This window comes from Pistacia vera, unplaced genomic scaffold (genome assembly GCF_008641045.1).
Source record: "Pistacia vera cultivar Batoury unplaced genomic scaffold, PisVer_v2 Contig433, whole genome shotgun sequence".
Lineage (NCBI taxonomy): Eukaryota > Viridiplantae > Streptophyta > Magnoliopsida > Sapindales > Anacardiaceae > Pistacia > Pistacia vera.
In genome coordinates, this window is record NW_022196261.1 from 1,264,939 (window position 1) to 1,287,083 (window position 22,145).

General features: G+C 36.1%; 1 protein-coding gene across 1 annotated transcript; it reads left to right on the plus strand.

Moving 5' to 3' along the window:
- The first annotated feature begins 10,921 nt into the window (after positions 1-10,921).
- On the plus strand, positions 10,922-11,680 carry LOC116143884. Its single transcript, XM_031429330.1, has one exon. It carries the CDS (start codon positions 10,922-10,924, stop codon positions 11,678-11,680), a length of 759 nt encoding a protein of 252 aa, XP_031285190.1.
- The last annotated feature ends 10,465 nt before the right edge of the window (positions 11,681-22,145 follow it).

Sequence of the window (22,145 nt, forward strand, 5' to 3'; positions counted from 1 at the left end):
GCAATCTATTTGTTTTGCTTTTTTTTTCTGAAACAATGATTTGATGATGTACTTTCAAGTACCTTTACTTATTCCTCTTAATCATGTACGACAACATAAACAACCACATATATATAACAAACACATTAATTTCAAAAGTTATGTATAAAATCTTTCACATTTAGATAAACGCTCTTCACACTTCATATTAATTTCGCATTAACAATAATACATAGCAAATACGATGTATCGATCTCTTCCGGATAAATATCTATCCACAAAATTGCATCAACTTCAATAACACTTAATAAACAACATAACAATAATAACAAAATTAAATAACGACTGGGATTTTTTTATTTTTTTATGTGGACAACTGTAATTCTTATTTAAATTGCATTTGACACAAACTTATACTATTATGTGACATAAACAATAGCATTTATTTCATCAACACTTTAATGAGAACACTAAGAACGACATTAAATAGCAGAATACCAAACATCATCATAATACCAAACACATCAATAAAAAAGGAAGTACATTAACTGATAATTAAACCAAAATTTTGATATCCTTACCATTTACAGTAATATCACTTTGAAAGTATCACATAACTGTACAATGCATCAATCAATTTTGAATAAATATATATATCTATAAGTATTTGCAGCGTCAACAGAATGCACCTATAAAAATATTAATAGTACAAATCCAACGCATCAAAGAGGAATAATTGTAAAGCTACAAAACACGATATCAACAGACTAACACTATTAAGAACAGTATTAAAAATCAGAACATCAAACATGATCAAAATACTGAACATATCAATGAAAAAGTAAGTGTATTAAGCCATCAAGCTGCATGATTAGTTTGGCAGCTTGTTTGATACAATCTATCCGCATAAAATTCCATGACTTATAAACCATGGCTTTGACATATTGAATAAATTATAGCACAGCAAATGGTTTATTACAATGCAAATGATAAACATTATTGTTTATAGACTGATACTAAAATTTTCATCTGGGACAGACATTGAGCCACTTCAATTTTTTCACTAATATTATAGTTTGGCAACTTTGCTTATATAAACTCAAAGAGAAATTAAGTTGCTCCATGTTTTATTAATATTATAGTTCGGCATCATTAAAAATTTGTCTAACAAATTGTATGGAATTCATTGCCTAACCATTGCCCATAATTATAATTGTTCAAAACCTACTGTGATCGATAATTTCACTGTCAAACCATCGATTTGGCTATAGAATGGTAATAGCACAAATACCAATCCATAATTTAAGAATGCTTAGAATTTCATCGAGACCCAGATTCCATTGCCGAACCATAATCACGATATAATTAATTACATTTATAATTTCTTATAACTTTTCTAGGAATAGTGCTAAACCGTGGATTTGGATACTTACCCATGATTTAAGGATGGACGAAATTTGGATAGCTTGATATACGAACTAATGATGTACAAACACATTAATTTCAAGAGTTATGTATAAAACCCTTCACATTCAGATGAACACTCTTCACAATTCACATTAATTTCAAATTAACAATAATACATAGCAAATACAATGTATCGATTTCTTTCAAACAAATATATATCCACAAAATTGCATCAACTTCAATAACACTTAATAAACAACAAAACAATAATAACAAAATTAAATAACGACTGGAAGTTTTTTATTTTTTTTATTTTCTTATGTGGACAGTTGTAATCCTTATTTAAATTGCATATGACACAAACTTATACTATTATGTGACATAAACAATACCATATATTTCATCAACACTTTAATAAAAACACAATATTAAGAACGACATTAAATATCAGAATACCAAACATCATCGTAATACCGAACACATCAATAAAAAAGAAAGTACATTAACCTATAATTAAACCAAAATTCTAATATCCTGACCATTAATACTAATATCACATTGAAAGTATCACATAACAGTACACTCTACCTATCAATTTTGGATAAATATATATCTTACAGCAAATGGTTTATTACAATGCAAATCATAAACTTTATCGTTTATATACCGATACTGAAATTTTCAACTGAAAGAGACTTCAAGCCGCTTCAATTTTTTATTAATATTATAGTTCGGCACCTTTAAAAAATTGTCTAACAAATTGTATGGAATTCTTTGCCTAACCATCATCCATAATTATGATTGCTCAAAGCCTGTTGTGGTCGATAACTTCACTGTCAAACCATCAATTTGGCTATAGAACGGTAATAAGGCAAACACCAATATATAATTCATCCATCATTTAAGAATGCTTGAAATTTCAACAGATGAAGGTATCATCGAGGTCTACATTGCATTGTCGAACCATAACCATGATGTATTTAATTGCATTTATAAATTGTTATAACTTTTTAAGGAACACCGCTAAACTATGAATTTGATTGGAATTTGTATACCTTGATACAGTTCCACCCGTTACTATATTGATCACTTTCAGGTTATTTTTTATAGTTGAAGTATTAGACAATAAGATTTACGAATATTTAATTGGAGCAAGTCCAAAGGAAAGGATAGTAAATATTTTGATAAACCCATAACTTAGAAAACATTATAAGGATGTCAAAATGGTTAGATCTTCGAGATGCCAATGCAATACCCACATATTGTTAAAAGAAATAAAAAACTCGATTTGTTTGTTATAATTCATTCCCATAAAATATCATGATTCAGAAAGCACACCTTTGATATATTGCCTGAGTATTAATAAATACATAGATGATTGGGACACACAATTGAATATCTCAAAATCACCTTATATTGAATACAACCAACAAATCTTTACATCATTAAATTTCAAACCGCAAATGTTCATGCAGGTAAAATAACTTGCACAAAAGCAACTATCACAATCCATCAACACTGAACTGGAATAACCAAATCTTATGTCGTGGACTTTCCTCGTTGACTTGGACGGATCATTGACATCCACAATAACCAACTTCGATACAATAAGATTCCATTCATAAATCACAAAATCGAACCTCAACTACTATCGAATAGTGCTACTTTGTGACACCAGTGCACCGAGCAGCACAAATCGATAATAGTTAAGGGCCGATTGTGTTACCTAAAAACAAAGCCAGCAAAAACAATACTCATACAAGCCTTGTTAACATAAAACGTTCAGTCCCAAAACAAATACTCACATATCTACTGGGACAAATAGATAGCATGATAGAAAAAACAGTAAAAAAATATTTAAACAAAATACAAACTATCAACGTTTAATGTTACTCAGCATCAACAATACAGGGAAACACTAATTGCCCATAGTATGAATATAATGACAACAAATACTCACAGTTCAGCCAAAACTGTAAGCCAATCAATTCATGTTATTTGATGTAGTTCACACCGATCGGCTACAACCACAAACATACTAAATCAATAACCTCACCGAAGACTTAATAAACACAACTTGATACAGAACATGCTGACAATTGTATGAACATGTCAACTTTTTTCCCTGTAACCTGAAAACGAAATCAACAAATTAACATCTCATGCTGGTTGATCGACAGAATGGACGCAATGAAAAAATGACTCTGCAAACGAAATAACAAACGCATATCCTCATCCCCTTGAAAACAAACACAATAAAATGTAATCAATTTTCATGTCAACATTGTTAATGAGCAATTATCCATTCATAATAAAACTGGTACCTAGAAATGGAAACAACAAAATTTAATTAATCTTCATATTAAAATTATCAAGGAACAGACTGATCGTTCGGAAGGAATACAATTAATCAATCAAATAAATTGATCGAACAAAAACAATCATTCAATCTAACAATAACCATTAAAATAGATAGGAGACATACTTACTGTTTCACATTAAATTAGTTAGAAGATATACTTATAGTTCCAAAGAACAAATCAAAATAACAACTCATCTGACAGTGTCAATCGTACATCATGCCTTTATTCTGTGCCGATTCATGATCTTTGACCTATAAACAACAACAAAAACATAAATAATAAAAAAAAAAACCATGAAGAACAGACATATTATTGACACAAATTAACATGACCTATAAACAATTAACAAAAGACTAGACGTATTGTTGACACCAATTAACAAATTGGATGATCCACAACTGAACATGCGCCCCTTTTATAACCCCTTATTTAGACTTTTTGAATACTAACGCAATTAAATACGAATTCAATATGAAGAGAGTTTTCCAATGTCAATACAATGCAATAAGTAATATCAATCCAATACACCTGTATACTTGTTATTAATTCACATCTTTAGAATGTCAATGTAATGCACCTCTATTATTATTATTTTTAATTATTAATTATAGATGACGCAATAAATACCAACCCAGGGTGTCAAGATAGAGTAATTTGACTGTCCAATGTGTCAAAATTGAGCAATTCTAGATCTTCCAAAATGTGTCACATGGTGAACAATCCGCATGGGTATTCATGGCGAACAACCAGCATGGGTATTCATGAATCTTAGAGTTAAAAATACCTCGTTAAACCACACATCCAATGTGGCAAGAGAGAGCAATTCTAGAGCTCCAAAATAAACCAATTTTAGAGCCAAAAAAAAAATGTCCTACGTGTCGCTCAAATAAGTATGCTTTTACCTTTGGATTTGGAATACCAATTCAGCAATTAATATCTCTCTACAACATCACCAATAAAATTCAACCACATAACAATCACAAATCCTATGTGTCAAAATGGAACAATTCTATAAGTTCCAAAACGTGCCACATGGCGAACAACCCGCATGTAATATATATATAATTATATATAATATAAATATATATATATATATATATTATATATAAAAAACAACATATGTCCCTTTAAATTCTTAATGTAGCAAGATTTTGTCAACTTTGGGTTTTCTAATTACGTATTTTAGCAATTTCTTCCCCTCTAAATTCACACTCTCCCAAATTTGACAACCAATAAACAAGACCTCTCATAAGATTTTTGTACACTTCTACCCTTGTCTTTCACACTTAATCACAAGATTCCATGAAAATGAGAAAAGCTTTTGATTTAAGATTGAAATATAGAATTTATGGTTTTTAGTTAAGTTTTTGAAATAATAAAGTGTTAAATATATGAAGTGCCTAAAATATGTTTAGTGTATAAAGAAAGTAAAAAATGAATTGTGTTAATTCAAATTGAGTTGAAAATTCAGTTTTCCAAAAATCTAATGAATGACTAGAGCGCTTAAACTCAAGTGATACTTGGCTGAAGTGGGGTATAATATCTTAACCACGATCAAGTAGACTTTTTTATATTTTATATGGGTCATATTGATAGTTTCCATATAATCTATTATGCAAAATATTAATATCATCCATATAAAATATCAAAATGACCCATTCAAGCGAGGTTATTATTATTATACCCCACGCTAGCAAATCGATTCTACAAGTTTTGTGGAAATAAATTTTTAAAAATGCTTTTTGGAATTTTTTTTCCTAAATATGAAGTATTTCAATTATATTAAACACGAATGAGCATAATATACACCCCAACAAACATACAAACAATAGAAAAAAAAAATTAGAGATGGATTGTTTTTTTAATTTGACTCTTAAAATAGGATAAGTAATTATCTCTTCGGGGGCGTTTGGATCATATAATGTTTTATTATAGGGGTATATTATATTAACAGAAAGAAATATCACCTTGAAGATTATTGGGAATGTTTATAAAATGTGTTTGGTTGGTTCGAATAAATTGGTGAATAATATGTTTGGTTGGGAGGATAAATGGATAGGTATGTTATATAGATTACTAAATTGCCCTCCTTTTTAAATATTAATATAATAGTAATTTTTATTATTATTTTTTGAATCGTTTCTTTTAACCATCTACATTTGAAATTTTGCTAAAACACCCCAACCATATAAAACTTTAATTTGTAGCAAAATCACCTTCACCCACCCCAAGCTGCTGTCGATAGCTAGCCACCACTGCTGCCCGCTGCTGGCAGTCTACGGAATGGTGCACGACTGGCCATATATGGCCTGTCGTGTGCTGGCAAAGCCGAAAATGGCCATGGATCACAAATCCATGGCCTTTTCACGACCAGATCTATGGCCATTTCACAGCCAAAGATGTGACTATGAAACAGCCACAGATCTAGCAGTGAAAAAGCCAAATCTTTGGCCGTGAAATGTCACAGCCAAAGATCTGGCCCTTTCACGGCCAGATCTGTGGTTATTTCACGGCCACATCTTTGGCCATGAAACGGCCATAGAAATGTCAGATCTAGCCGTTTCCAGCCATGGATCTATGATCCATGGCCGAAAAAAGCCTTATAGGTGCACGATCGACCAAATCCTGTCAATCGTGCACCATTACGGCGACAGACACCTATGGCCGATGGTGGTGAGTCACGGTCGGCGGTGGTCTTGGATGGTTGGGGGTATTTTGTTAACTTTTAAACTTTTTTGTGGCTAGGGTATTTTAGCTAATTTCTCAAATATAGGGGGGTTGGGTAATTGTTATTTGGTAAACATTTGAGGGCAATTGTGTCCGAAATAGTTTTTAATTAAGGGCAAAATGGGAAGAAAAATCATATTACCCCGATAATGTTTTAATAACAACCCCTAGCAAGATAATAAGATTACCCCCCATATTACCAACAGTAACTAGTATTTGCAGTAAAATATTGCCGTAATATTTCATTACTTGCAAACCAAACATATGAATCTTGCAAAATAAATGAATTTTACTCTCATTATCTTATTTGCCCTCAATCTAAACAGTCCCTTCAAGTATTAATTAAACATAATTTCATTTTTCTACATGTAAGTTAAATTTTTATTTTAAGTTTATATATATTTTTGTTAACTTATTGTTATCATTGATTATTTATTTGTTCTCTTTATATTAATCAATAAACTTTAATTAATTAAAACCTCAATTCTTACAAGAATAATACAAATAGGAAAATTTACAGTAAACATCAATTTTTTTTTTTTTTTTTTTTTTTTTAAGTGATAACATTACCAATGAGGTGATTAGGCAACGTTTTCAAAATATAAATATTCATCAAGAACAGTTCCTGATATAATAAATAAATAAATTATCAATTGTTAACATTTTATATTAGCATTTATTTTTATTTTACTAGAAATTTTTATGATGTGTAAGGTTTATTAGGCTCTTTGTCTATGGTAATCTCTTCTTTTTTTCTTTTTTCTTTTTTTTAATTCTTTATAAATTTTTTCATACGTTGAAGTTTACCACCAAAAAAAAATGAAATATTAAAATCCCTAAGATGCCTCTTTAACCAAAATTTCTAGGCACTATTGCTTTGAATGCTCCCTTTTCGTTCCAAATAATATTTTACTTACAACTGAGTCATACAAACAGATAAAAATTACAAAAAATCGATGTAAAATGAATATTTTATCCTTTATTTTTTGTTTATTTATATAACTCAGTTGTAAGTATAGTATTACTCTTTCGTTTCTCCAGTGCATTTATAGGCCTCTTTTAGTCTCATTAGTTCAATATTACTTTTTCCTTAATCTTAGGAACAACTTGGCCACTTTTCTAAGAAATGGTCCTCCTTTTTATCCATTTTCCCAGCAATGGGTTACTAGTCTTATCCCTTCTTCATGAGTAGTGTTATTTAAACCCATTTAATCCCCTTTTAAAGCCTAATAATAATTAAAATTGTTTTTAAAATGTAATTTACAAATTATTATATTTTGTTCTAATGTTACCTTTCTCTAATATTTTTCTTCCTACATTTCTTTGTTAACCCCATTACCTATTTTTTCTCTAGAGTGAAATTCCCATTAATATCTCAAGTTAGATCTCAATGCATTCATAATTCATTCAACAATATCATATATCTTCTTTAAAATGTACTCACAATATATATTTTTTTTTTTTTCAAATACTTCTCCATTATGTTAGTTGTTTCTTTGGCTAATAGAAGCTGTAGATTGGGCATAAGTAGTGAATTCAGATTCAAAATTGTCAAGCAAACAACCAAACTACAAAAGTAGAGGATTCAAATTCAAAGTTGTCAAGCAAATCACCAAACCATAGAAAGAGGGGATTCAAATTCAAAGTTGTCAAGCAAAGAAACTTTGTTACTGGAAGAGGGCAATGGGAGCTTTGTGTGGCATCAAGCTTTTTCATGATTTTTTCTTCTCACCAAGAAATCTAAGATAGTGGATAAAAAAAATTGAAAAAAAAAAATTAATGATTACTTTTTCATGATTATTATTTTCCATTGATTGAAGTCATGTTTGTCACTTCAAAATACTTTTAATCTTAAAATCATGATTCTAACTTTAAAAAAAAAAAAGGGAATTTAGTGTTTTAAGAAACATAGAGTTTTCTAATATTTGGTAGTACTAAAATGAATGAGGCCCTTTTTTGATAATTACAAGTTTAAAATATATATAATTCAAAAAAAAAAAAAAAAAAAAAGAACTCTTATCATAAGCTTAGAAAGAGATTAAGGGGATTAATAACACCACTCCTTTTTCACATGTAACTCTTTTTCCCCTTTTGGGCCTTTGGCATATTGTCTTAACCCATTATGCTATTGCAAATGCTTCGGCCCGTAGGACCTTCAGAATTCACCACCGAATTCAGTTAATTTAATTCTCCTTTTAGGTGTCTGAAATAATAATTTACCTGGCAATATCACTATTTTGCTAAATTTTATCATTCAATTAACATATTTTCTCTTAATCTATTAAATTAATAGTAAAACCCTAACAGTAGGACAAAAAAAATTATTATTTTCTATGTAAAAACGGAAATTATTTAGTGATACCTCAAGATGAAAATTGTAATCAACTCCACCCCAATTTTCAAGTCGCCCTGGCCTACTGCAATTTTTTTTAAAAAAAAAATTTATTGCATTGTTAAAGTTAACATTTGAATTTAATAAAATGGGGATGCTGTTGATAGTTTCTGAAATTACAAAAGTTCCTTTTGCAATAGATAAGAGGTGAAAAGGTAATTCAGCCTTAAGATAGTGAAAATTAAATTTTTCTCATTTATATCTCTCAGTTGAAAGGCTGTTGCATTATGGTTCTGAGTTCTCAACATTAAGGATGTCATGCTCTCATCACCGATGAGGGAATCATAAACATTTTTTGTTGGTCTCCCTATATTTAATTCACCATTCAATTTTGGTCTGTCAATATTTATGATTTGTTGTGTTAGCATATCATCCATTAATACTCATACTAATAAATCCTCATTCATGACCCTCAAAATTCAAAGTTCTCGTTCCAAGTTTAGAAGATAAAATAAATTCATTACTTTAACTCTGCAGTGAGTTTGTGATAGAATTCAAGCCTAAGGGAGAGCCCAACCCAAAAGACCGGCCTGATAGGTGGAAGAGCGCTTAGGTTTAAGTACCATACTTGGTGGGTGTGAGATCTCGATGTGGAATCCTAACATTGCAATCCCCTTCAAGAGTTGACATCCATAACGGCTTTCACTCTATCGACATTGACCCAAAGGTAGCCCTTACCGTAGCCCAACTCTCAACGAAAAGCACCAATAGTAAAACTCAAGCCCAAGGGAGAGCTCAACCCAAAACACTGGCCTAATAGGTGGAAGAGCCCTTAGGTTTAAGTACCACACTTGGTGGGTGTAAGATCTCAATGTAGGATCCTAACAGTTTGAGATTGTTGTTGCTTCTCCAATAATCACTTATTTCATAATCTATAATCCAAAAAGGGTTGGATAAACTAATTTGAAAAGTGATTATACAATAAGCTGAATATAAAATAATATGTTGTATAAAAAGAATCCAAAAGTAAGTTTTTATAGCTTTTAGAATTCAAAAGCTGCTTTTAATATGGTTAATTAAAAAAAAAAAAACCCAAAATTTTAATTCTCTTTTTTTTCTTTATAAATAATTACAAAAGAAGGCCAGAAAACATTCGGTCGACACTTTTTGGCCTGCTACAGCGAAACGCCGTAACCAACGGCCTCTTTGATCACTCTACTGGGTAGATCGGCTGGTGATCTACCCAATGGAGCTTGAGGTGTTGTCGTGCGCACCTTCGATGACGTTTGACCACTGCCGATTGCTGTCATCTAGCAACTCTGCGATGTAAAGTGTTTTTAATTTTTAAAATTTTGTTAAATAATTGTAACATATTTAAAAAAATAAAAAACACTTAATTAAAAGAGAAGTCCATTTGTGTCATTTTACATTTGTCACATGTCATTGTTCAAAAGTAAAAGCAATTGAAAAAATTAAAAAAAAAAAAAAAAAAATTATTTTCATAAGTTGATTATTTATAAAGTTAGGTCAATCATCTACCTTCAGTCCTTCATTCCGTTTATGAATTTCAAGTTTAATGTTGCATTGGTTTGTTATTCTTCATTCAATTTGCACTTCGTGATCACCAATAAATATATCCACTTCAATCGTATACATAACCAATCTATTTATTTTGGTGACGATTTTCAAAATTAATTTGACTTTAAATGGCATATTGGCACATTTTGAAACCATATTCTTCATCATTTTGATTCTTGCCAACCCTCGTGTATATATTAATGTTCTCATTATTTAAAAATGTAGATCATATTAATTTCTCCAACTCATGTTTACTTTCTGGTATTAGATGTTATAAAAAAATTTAATTTGGTCTTCTAACATTAATCTGGCAGGTAAACCGAATTTCGATAAACTGAAGTTTAAACTTTCAAAATATTTGGACGTTCACCTATGATAATTTTCTTATATTTTATTCAAATAGAAAAATATGTTTATGTATGTAAACAATAATTAAATTGATACAAAATAATAACAATATGATTATCTGCACTTCAAGATTCCATAGTACAACGTCAACGTTGAACCAGCTCAGGTCGTGGCGATCATGAAAAAGATGGGACCCATCGTGAAGTGCCCAGCCAAGTGCAATCCTGACGCGAAGAGGGACACAACCAAGTGGTATGAATTTCACGATGACCATGGTCATAACACCGTCAATTGCATTACCCTGAGATTGGAAGTGGCGGCACTATTAAAGAGGAGACATCTCTGGAACCTGTTGATAGATAAAGGGAAGAATACAATTAGCCAGAGAAGCTCGAAAGAAACATCTCCCCCTCCTCAAGAACTGACACCGAAGGGGTTCTGCTCCATTATCTCTAGAGGGTCAAAAATCAGTGGGATAAGTTACTCCTCAACCAAGCGGCACGCCCGAGCCAACCAACACCTAGAAGTCAAGTCAATCCATCCATCTCCTCGGGCATATACCAACCAGATCATCCAGTTTGAAGATGATGAGCCAGCCACTTTAGCCGCCCCTCATCATGATGCTCTGGTCATCTCCCTCCAAATCGCCAACATCCTTGTCAAGAAAGTGTTCGTAGATGAGGGATCCTCAACAAACATCCTCTTTCTTGAAGCAGTGAAAGCCATGGGACTGGATGAGTCAAACATCAACAAATGCCCAACCATCCTGGTCGGGTTTAATTTTAAGCAGAAGTACATTATTGGAGAAATCGCCTTGCCTGTCTATGTCAGTGGAATCAACAAACAAACTATCTTCCTGGTACTTCATTGTGCCTCTCCCTACAATGTCATCTTGGGTCGACCTTGGATCCATGACATGCGAGCTGTCCTGTCCACCTTCTATTAAACCATCAGGTTTCCAACAAAGTGGAGAGTAAGAGAAATAAAAGGCGATCTTAAGGCTTTGAGAGACTGCTGTAAGAACGCCTTCAAAGGCAAAAGTCACACTTCATAGCAATTACAGAACCATCCAACCTTCCTGACCGAGCTAGATCAACTATCCATGTAAGAGTTGGATGAAGTACAGATACACCTGGACCACTCCGAACCGAAAGACCCAAATAGGCTCTCCTCTTAGGCTTGAGAAAAGAAAGTAACTTATAGACTTTCTCTAGTAGTATCAAGACTGCTTCGCCTAGTCCCATGCAAACATGACGGGTATCAGCCCTTAGGCTATCGTCCACCACCTTCATGTAGATCCTAATCACCCTCCAATGAAGCAGAAATGAAGAAAGTTTGCTCCAGAACACAATCGGGTCATTAATGAGGAAGTTGGCAAGATGTTGAGTAATGGATTGATTAGAGAAGTCCATTATCCCAACTGACTAGCCAACATGGTGGTTATGAAGAAAAAGAACGGAAAGTGGAGGGTCTGCATAGACTTCACAGATCTGAATAAGGCATGTCCCAAGGATTCCTTCAAACTCCCTAATATCGACATGATAGTAGACGCGACAAAAGATCATAAACTCCTAAGTTTTATGGATGCCTTCTCAAGCTAAAACCAGATTTTGATGCACATGGACGACCAGGAAAAGACAACATTTATCACAAAGAGAATAACCTATTGTTACAAAATAATGACTTTTGGCCTTAAGAATACCGGGGCTAATTACCAGTGGCTAGTCAACAAAATATTTGCTGAACACCTAAGAGACACCATGGAAGTGTACATCGACAACATACTAGTCAAGTCTCTCATGGTGAAGCAACACCTCGACCACTTTAGCTAGGCATTCGTTATCCTCAGGAAATACAACATGAAGCTCAACCCAGCCAAGTGTTCGTTCGGGGTCTCGTCTGGCAAAATTCTTGGGATACATGGTGACTCAGCGGGGGATAAAAGCCATCCCCGACAAGATCCGGGCGGTCCTGAACATACAATCACTGACTTGCATCAAAGATGTCCAATGCCTTGTAGGGCAAATGGCTGCATTAAGCCGTTTCATCTCCCAATCTGTAGACAAGTGCCACCTATTCTTCGCCGCACTCAAGAAATCCAAGAAATTTGAGTGGACCACCCCCCCCCCCCCCCCCCCCCCCCCCCCCCCCCCCTCGGCCCCTCTTTGCGAAGAAGTCTTACAACAGTTGAAAAAGTACCTAACAACTCCCCCACTCATTTCTAAGCCTGTGGTTGGGGAGAAGTTTTACACCTACCTAGCAGTCTCAGAAACAACCATCTCAACAGTGAGAAAACAATGCGAAGTAGCTACCAGTGTGCTATGTGAGTAAATCATTCCTTGATGCCGAGACACGATGCAGCCGGTTGGAGAAATTAGCACTTGCCCTCGTCATGCATCCAATAAGCTCAAACCATATTTTCAGTGCCACTCTATAGTCATCCTCACCTCATTCCCGCTCAAGAAGATACTTCACAAGTCAGAATTATCAGGCTAACTCACCCAATAGACAATAGAGCTCAGTGAGTTTGATGTATCCTTCCAACCACGCACCGTCATCAAATCCCAAGTGTTGGCAGACTTCATTGCAGATTTCACTCCTAAGATTTCCGTCCAGGTAAAAAAAGAGTTGTTGTGCATGACTAACGAGACATCTTCAAAGTGGACTCTCTCGGCAGACGACTCAAGCAATGTAAACGGAAGCAAGCTCGGCATCGTACTTATTACACTAGAAGAGGACATCATCTAACTAGCCATACAGTGTGGGTTCAAATGCATAAACAACAAAACCGAATACGAAGCTCTGATTGATAAACTCTCTATGGCCAAGGAGATTGGAGTAAGAAAGTTGGAGATAAAGTCTTATTCCCAACTTGTAGTCAACCAACTGCAAGGGACTTACCAAGCCTGAGACTCGAAGATGACAACTTACTTGAACTTGGTCAAAGAACTCCAGTCTGTCTTCGAAGAATTCTCTATCACCCAAGTCCCAAGACCAGAGAACACCCATGATGATGCACTTACCAACCTCGACTCAACACTTCAAGGCTCCTCCCAGTCATCCATCCCACTATTGTTCCTCCAATGGCTAGCTAACTAGAAGGAACATCAAACGAGTGAGTCACCTAACCCGAAAGAGCCTAAAGAAGTAATGGATGTTGAACCAACCGACTCATGGATGACCCCCATAATCAGATACTTGGAACATGATAAGCTTCCAACTGACAAGAATGAAGCACACTGACTGAGAGCTAAAGCTGCAAGATTCACATCTACGAGGGCCAACTCCTTAAGAAGTCATTTTTCGGCCCTTTCCGCCAATTTATAAGCCCAGAGGAAGCCAAGTATGTTCTCACTAAACTCCATGAAGGCAAATATGGGAACCACGTAGGGGGACACAACCTTGCCATCCAGGTGATCACCGTCGGCTATAATTAGCCAACTATGCGCACCGACTTAACGTCCGATGTGAAAAAATGTGATAGTTGTCAAAGGTTTGCCCACGCCTCACACTTCCCACCCGAGCGACTCAACTCCATCCTCACACCTTGGCCATTCATGAAGTGGGGGATGAACATAGTTGGAAAACTCCCAATTGCACCTAGGCAACAAGTCTACATATTGGCGGTCACAGAATATTTTACTAAGTGAATAAAAGCTGAAGCAATCGCCCAAGTTAGAGAGCGGGAGGTAAAAACCTTCATTTGGAAACATGTCATCTACCGATTCAAAATACCGAAGGAAATAGTCACTAACAACAGGTCCCAGTTCATCAACTTAGACTTCAGAGATTTCTGTGACATGTGGGGGATCAAGCTCAGCTTCTCTACCCCTAGAAACCCCCAGTCCAATGGCTAGGTTGAATCATCTAACAAAACAATCATGCAGACTTTAAATAAGCACCTCCAGAAAGCTAAGGGCGCATGGGTAGATGAACTACTAGGGGTCATTTGGTCTTATCGAAGAACAGCACACTTGTCCACTAGCGAAACCCCTTTCTCCCTCACATATGGATCCGAGGTAGTCATCTTAGCTGAAATATTGGTCTCCTCAACTAGACTACAATGGTCAGATGAAGAAGCCAACAGCCAGAACTTTTGTCACAACTTAGACGCAGTCAATGAGCTCTGCAAGTGAGCAAACATCCGCAATGCCATCTACCAGCAACAGGCCACTCGACACTACAACCGTAATGTCAGAGTGAAAACTTTCAAAGAAGGCGATTGAGTCATCCACAAAGTCTTTCAAAACACTAAGGAGGTCAACTCTGGCAAGCTCGGCAAGCAAAAAGGAAAGGGCACATACAGACTTCAAACCCCCAAGGGCAAGGACATCAGCAATAGTTGAAATGCAATCCACCTCAAATGCTACTACTTCTAGTAAGATTTGTCTCAGCGTAATTCTATTTTTGTTTTTTATTTTCAAAAGGATGAGTGGGCTTATCCACCTCTTTCACCTTCAGTCAACCTCGTGGCTTGGATTCAATAAAAGAACTATTCAGTGATATAGTTGTAGTCACCTTCAGTTTTACATCAACTCGGCCACGCTGCTGCCTAATTCACCATCAATTAGCCTCATGGCTTGAACCAATAAATTATAATCAGCAAAATTACACCTTTAGTCGACTCATACTAACTCAGCAATCCATACGGGCTTACACCTTCAGTCTGCTCAAATCGACTCAGCAATCCATACGGGCTTACACCTTCAGTCGACTCAAACCGACTTAGCAATTCACACTGGCTTACACCTTCAGTTGGCTTGGACCGACTCATAGGCTTACACCTTCAATCGGCTCAAACCGACTCAGTAATTCATGCTTACACCTTCAGTCGACTCAGACCAACTCATAGGCTTACACCTTCAGTCGGCTCAGACCGATTCAACAATTCAAAGGCTTACACCTTTAGTCAGTTCATACCGACACGATTCTGTAAAATCATCTTCAAAGGGCACCGTCGACTCAGCTACTTGGTTTTGACTACATCACGAACGCAATTAGTCGACTTAGAACTTTATTACACTGGCTTAGCCAAAATGGTTTAAGCTACATCTACAAGGCGTTATAAAGGAAAGAGGGCCCAATACCCATATATCTATTAACAATCAATTCATCCATCCATGAAGAAAGCAATAAAATGAAAACGCATGCTAAAATATAAAGAGCCTCAAATGGCTAAGTATCAAGTACAAAAAGGCACATACGCCATGAACAAAGGCAATTCAGGCCCCAAAAATACAAGTGAAGAATAAATACAAGTCTAAGAGGCATCATGCCTCACATCATCAGTACAAGTCGTCTCACCCATCTTTGACTCGGTCATCCTATCACCTGCCCTGACAGTGGTCCCCGCAGCACGATCACCAATATCATCTATTATCGACCATCCTGACTGACTAGCGAGGTTGAGTATTTGATCATTGACTAGCTCCTCCATGTAATCTACTCGACCTACAGCCTCCTCCTCATCTATCTCCCACAAGAGCTGGATGTCTTCATCCGGGTTCCAATGGACAGTGTTCCTAGCCTTGTAATCCAGCATCAATTCTCTTCCAGCCTTGATAATGGCATTGTTAGCAATGGTGAGGCACTGTTCCCTCAGCGATTCAATCCCTGCGTTCTTCTTAGCCAGCTCATTCTTCAGTTGCTCCCGTTCAGCCTCGATCTCCTTCACTCATTGTTGGCTTTCCCACTCAGCCTTCTGGGTCACCGCCTCTCTGTGTCGCAAATTAGCGTTGGACTTAGAAATCTCCTGTATTTTCTTCTCCTACGCCATGATAGACCTCCTGAAGTATAGGCTACTTGTGAAAGCCTACATAAAATCATTCAGTCAGTTTTTAGTCACACAATGAATACAATAAGATAAAAGCCCGGTTCATACCTAGAAAGCGTAGATACCCCCCAATCAATAGCTGCAACTGCACCCATCTGATTCAGTCAGCTGTCGTTTGCTACGAACAAGAACTAATCGACCAAATTGCTTATGGAAGCCGCAGCTAAGTAAGTTGATGCAAAGGCAAGGGTACTAAAAGTCAACATCTCGCTCTCCTCATCCAAGACCACCATTTTGGATGACCCAACCCCGGTTGCAACTGGCTGTTTGGGTGGAGTCGCAACCACATCCTCCACTCTCCTCTCCTTCCTAGTCGAAAAGTCCTTTTTTCTCTTTTTGCAATGCCTCACGATGGACTCACTCGTGCTAATGGTTAACTTCTTCATTAGTCTTTCTACAATCGTAAATCCCTCAACTGTTAGTGGGTTTAGACTCGACTTACCAAACAAAATATGATTACAGTAGCAAATGAGCAGCACACTCCAAGTCTGCTTCAACGAAGGAAAGAGGATACCTCGCTAAATCGCCCCAACTCCAGCCCACAAGTGACTCGCCCTCAAATTAGCCTCCTCCAACACTACTTGCCATTCCCTCTGCTCCCAAGGAATGGCAAGAACCTTTTTGGTCTGCACGTCCAAGCCATATCCACTTTGTTCGGCTCGATTGAAGTCAAGATCTGCAAAGGAAAAACAAAATAAGACTTTAGTAATCAAAGCATAAGTCAAGAATTAAGTTTCTCACCAATCACCCACTAGGTGTATGGGATCTCGCCCTAGCCTCTCTCTCCAAAGACTGACTCGCCCCTTAAGAAGAAAAAGCACTTCTTCTAGTTTTTGTCACTTGACCGAAGGTCAGTCACAAGATGAGTCTAGTCATGCTTGAGAGTGATGGTATATCTACCTTTATCTTTGTCACTCTCCTTCAGGAAATAGGAATATAACAACTCGTGTAGTCCGAACATCACTTGATCCTACACGTAGAAGACCTCTAAAGCCATCAACAGCCTCCACTCATTTAGCATGATCTGAGTTGGCATGATCATAAAGTGGTTTAGCACCTCTCAGACAAGATGACATATCAGAAGCTTCAGTCCGTCATGGAACCACTTCTTATAGACACTTACCCAACCTTTTTCCTCCCAATCGACCCTCTCGTACGACTTGGGCACCATAATCTCGACAGAGTCAAGAATGTGGTACATCGTCTTGATCCGCCACACATCGTTCTCCTTAAGCAAAGGTAGATAATCCTTATTTAGTATCCAATTATAGGGCCAACTCGGCTCGTCCTCGGAACCGCCACTGGTAAAGGGCAAATTTTCAAAACCATTAGTTTCATTGAAGTCTTGCCCACTCGTCCCTTGCCCATTTGAATCATCGTCACTCGAAGCAGCACCACTCGGCCCAAAAGCAGCCACATTCAACCCCCCCCCCCCCCCCCCCTCCCCCTTCAATATGTCGACCGAAACATCTCCACTCTTTAGCATCACTACCATCATTGGGGTCTTCTCATACTCATTCCCAACTTGCACCTCTGCCCTAATCAAATCGCCTGATTCTGACTACGACATATCTAACTACTTTACTTAACTCGACCAAGGCAACCTATCGTATCTTCAACAAGGCTAAGTGTTCCACTCTTCGATAGACACAATCCCACCACTTGGCTTGGTCAAGACAACAGATTAGGTATCCCTAACTTACAAGTCTGATCTTCAGCTTCAAAGCACCATTCGCCCAAAGCGACTAACTAACCAAGGCACAACCACAACCAATCTCTAAAACCCTTTACCTCTATAAAGCTCTCGGCTTGGTCAGGATGACCGAGCACCTACTCCCTCAAAATTCCCTTTATTCAAATCTCTCTACTCAGTTTGAGTGACCAGGTGACTTATGTGACTTAGCCCTTTATTCAAAAATCCACCGACTCGAGATTTCACTTAAACCACCGCACTCGACTCAATCAAGCGGACCGAGATAAGTCGAATGGGAAGCCCGCCCAAATTGACTTCATCTTCTATCTTCCCCAAACCTAGAAAACCCAAAACCTTCGAAAGCAAACCAAAATCCTTCGTTCACCCCAAAACTCAAATCAAACGCTAAAACAAACCACACCAAATTGATCCTAAACACACAAAGTTTCCTAAACACCAAACTGAAAAATCAAATTGCTACCTATTCTACTAGTTCAAACCAAACAAACGTAGCGCCTCCTCTTTTTCAAACTCTCCTAAAAATCTATCAAACTTCGCCCAAATCTCTTCAAAAACACCAAAAAACACAAAGAAATGATGAAAGGAAACAAAAAAGAGTAGAAGTAAGCAATCTTTACTGTGAAAATGGTCGAAGTCCTCAAAATCTTTTCACTGCTGCAGAGAAAAGTTGAAACCAGGGAAAAAACGCGAAGAAAGAAGAGGAAAATGGAATGAAATGAAAGTGAACATTTGACTCATCGTTTTTATTGAAAAAAGCTGACAAAGATTACATGTGGCAGCCTTCGATTGGCCATCAACCAGTGCGACTATTCATTTTCCCGCCCAAACTCAGAAAAGAAATCTTGGCTGTACACGTGTCGAAAGATGAATTACTCGACTTCATATTACCCATTCAAAGTTTGCGACTACCACATCATGCAGAAAGCCAAGAAGATGCTAAATACTCGCTCAATTGGCCCGACCGAATGGAGTTATCATTAGATGTACTGACTAGTTAACCTCAACTCTCCGATCTCACGACCAACACTACCAAGTCAAAGCACATCACTTCCAACACCTCGACCAACCCAATCGAAGAAACCAACCATGAAGAAATAATTATCCCCTTGCTTGGGAGTACGCATACACCGACTCGCTTGGATTCAACCAATCAACCGAAGGCACCTCTACTAGAATGATCCTAACGCATCTCCACTCAATTTGATGCACCGAGTGGGACACACCTTCAGGAGATCACATCCTCTCACTCGGTTCGATGCACCAAGTGAGGACACGTTCAAAGGATATGATTCATATCATTCACTCGGTTCGATGCACTGAGTAAGGACACCTTCACGAATATTCGCCACTTTCCTCACTCGATTCGATGCACCAAGTGAGGCCTCTATGGTCAATTGTACTTTCTCACTTGGTTAGGTACATCGAGTGAGGGCATGTTTATGTTTCACCTCTACTTACCCACTCAATTTTGGTATACCAAGTGCAACACCTACAATAAAAGTAGTACTATTCGGTTCTACGAACCGAGGAGTTGCACCTTCACATGTTCAACCAATCAGTCATGAAGGACGACTAAGAACACCTTCACGCAACATTTACTCTCTAAGCTAAGCACTCCTTAACTTAGCGAGTGGGGGGCAAACTATTAGGTTCAAAAAATGCCCTCGACCTCAATAGACCCAAGACGAAGACACCTTCAACAAAGCTCGGAGTCATGACCTAATTCCAATTAGGTCCACAGCAAAGTTCACATATGGGGTTCGCTCATTACACCGAACATGTTGCTTACTACTTGAGCCCAATCAGTAAAGGCCCCGATTCATTTAGGCATCATTATTAGCTTGTCTGGGCCTAAGCCCATTGATCCAAGATCACCTACTGGACCTAGGGTTTACTTAGACCCCAAGGTTGCCTACTTCCTATTTCGGTACTATCCAGATTCTACCGAAGGGATCCATTACCATCCTAGTTCATCTAAGATCCATATCTTAGACCAACTAGGACTCCCTCTCCTACTAAGGTAAGGGAATCAAAGGCTTTCCTATTCACTAAACCTTAACCACCAAGGACTTATAGTCCTACTAGGACTCAAAAATCCTACAGTTGCTATATAAACAAAGGCTAGCCCTCTCACAAGGCATTCAACATTACACCTTCTAACCCCATAGTTCTCACTCTTGAGAGCTTTACATCACTACCGTAGTTCTAGTCTCAGACTAAACTTTTGGTAACTTTCTCTTTCCCTAACCCTCACTAAATTAGCCTCATCCAGCCTTGTTGACTTGAGTGTTAGAATGCCTACGACAAACACCACCCCAGTGTTTTCTGTTTGCTTCACGCTTGTTTCTTTACGTGTGCAGGTGTAGCGGATTGCTAGGGGTCTCAACCTCACAAGATCACACCCCCTATTCCGCAACCGTAGATTTTACCGTATATATATATATAATAAAAAATAATATTACATATACAAAATTAAGATTCAATGATATTGTTGACAATGATATAATAAAACAATACACAAAGAAACTTCGAGCTTTCTATAAAATATGGATACTATTAACTTTTAATTATATCTAAGTAATGAAAAATAAGATTTACTTTCTTAAGAATAAGAAGAAAGAAAAAAAAATCAAATTATACAAATTAGTTTGCCGTTGGGTTAGTATAACAATATTCGTGTATCTTATCATTTGATGATATGAGATTAAGAGCGCGTTGGGGATTGTTGTAGCTCAAGAAAAAAATCAAATTATACAAATTAGTTTGCATTGAGTTAGTATAACAATATTCATCTATCTTATCATTAGATGACATGAGATTAAGAGCGTGTTTGAGATTGTTGTAGCTTAAGAAATAATCAATTAAGTTTTAAGCTACAACAATAAAGGTTAGATTGGGATTATTGTAGCTTTAAGTTTAATCAGTCTTGACTCAACTTTGAAAATAACCAACTTTAAAAATAATTTAAGATGAATTTGGTAAATTTAATTTTTGAAATTGCTGTGAGTTTCAAAAGCTATATATATATATATATAGATTGTGTGTGTGTTTGGTAAATTAGTTTTTCATATTAGCATTATATGTGTAATGACCAAAATATACATATTTTTTCTTAAACACATTTATAATTACAAATACTATTTGGATAAATATTTTAAAAAATCTATTAAATTAATTTATATATAAAGATTATTATAAAAAATTTGGCGCAACCACCAAGATTTTATAGATCGGTAGATGCCGATCTCAGAGACACCATTGGTGTCTCCAGATGCGCCACCGTAGTAGCCAACGATAGTGGCTTGCTGGCCCCGGTGGTGGCTTCCTGGCTCCGGCGATGATTGCTATCATTCCGATTTTTTTAATATAACAAAAAAATATTAAGTTTATTTATTTTTTTAATTAGTTTTTTAATAAGATTACTATTTAATTTGATATATTATAAAAGGGTATGTTTATCATTTTTATTTTCAAAATCACCTTTGAAAATAATATAATAAGGCTACAAGCTTTTCAAATCATTTTATAAATCTGATAATTTCATAATCAACTTCACACTTAATCAGTTTTAAAAGTTGTTTATCAAACAGTTCTTATGTTATAGCTTAAAACTTAATTGATTATTTCTTAACCTACAACAATCTCTAACAAACTCTAAACTTGTTTGGTAAACAACTTTTAAAATTGATTAAATTGATTATAAAATAATCATATTTACAATAGGATTCTAAAAGTGACCTTTTGTAGCTTTTGAAATAGATTAATTTATAAGCTCATTTTGTGATATGAAAAGTTAAGTATATCCTTATATAATTTGTTTAATTACAAAATAAAGTTAAAAAATGTTTAATTTGATTAAATATT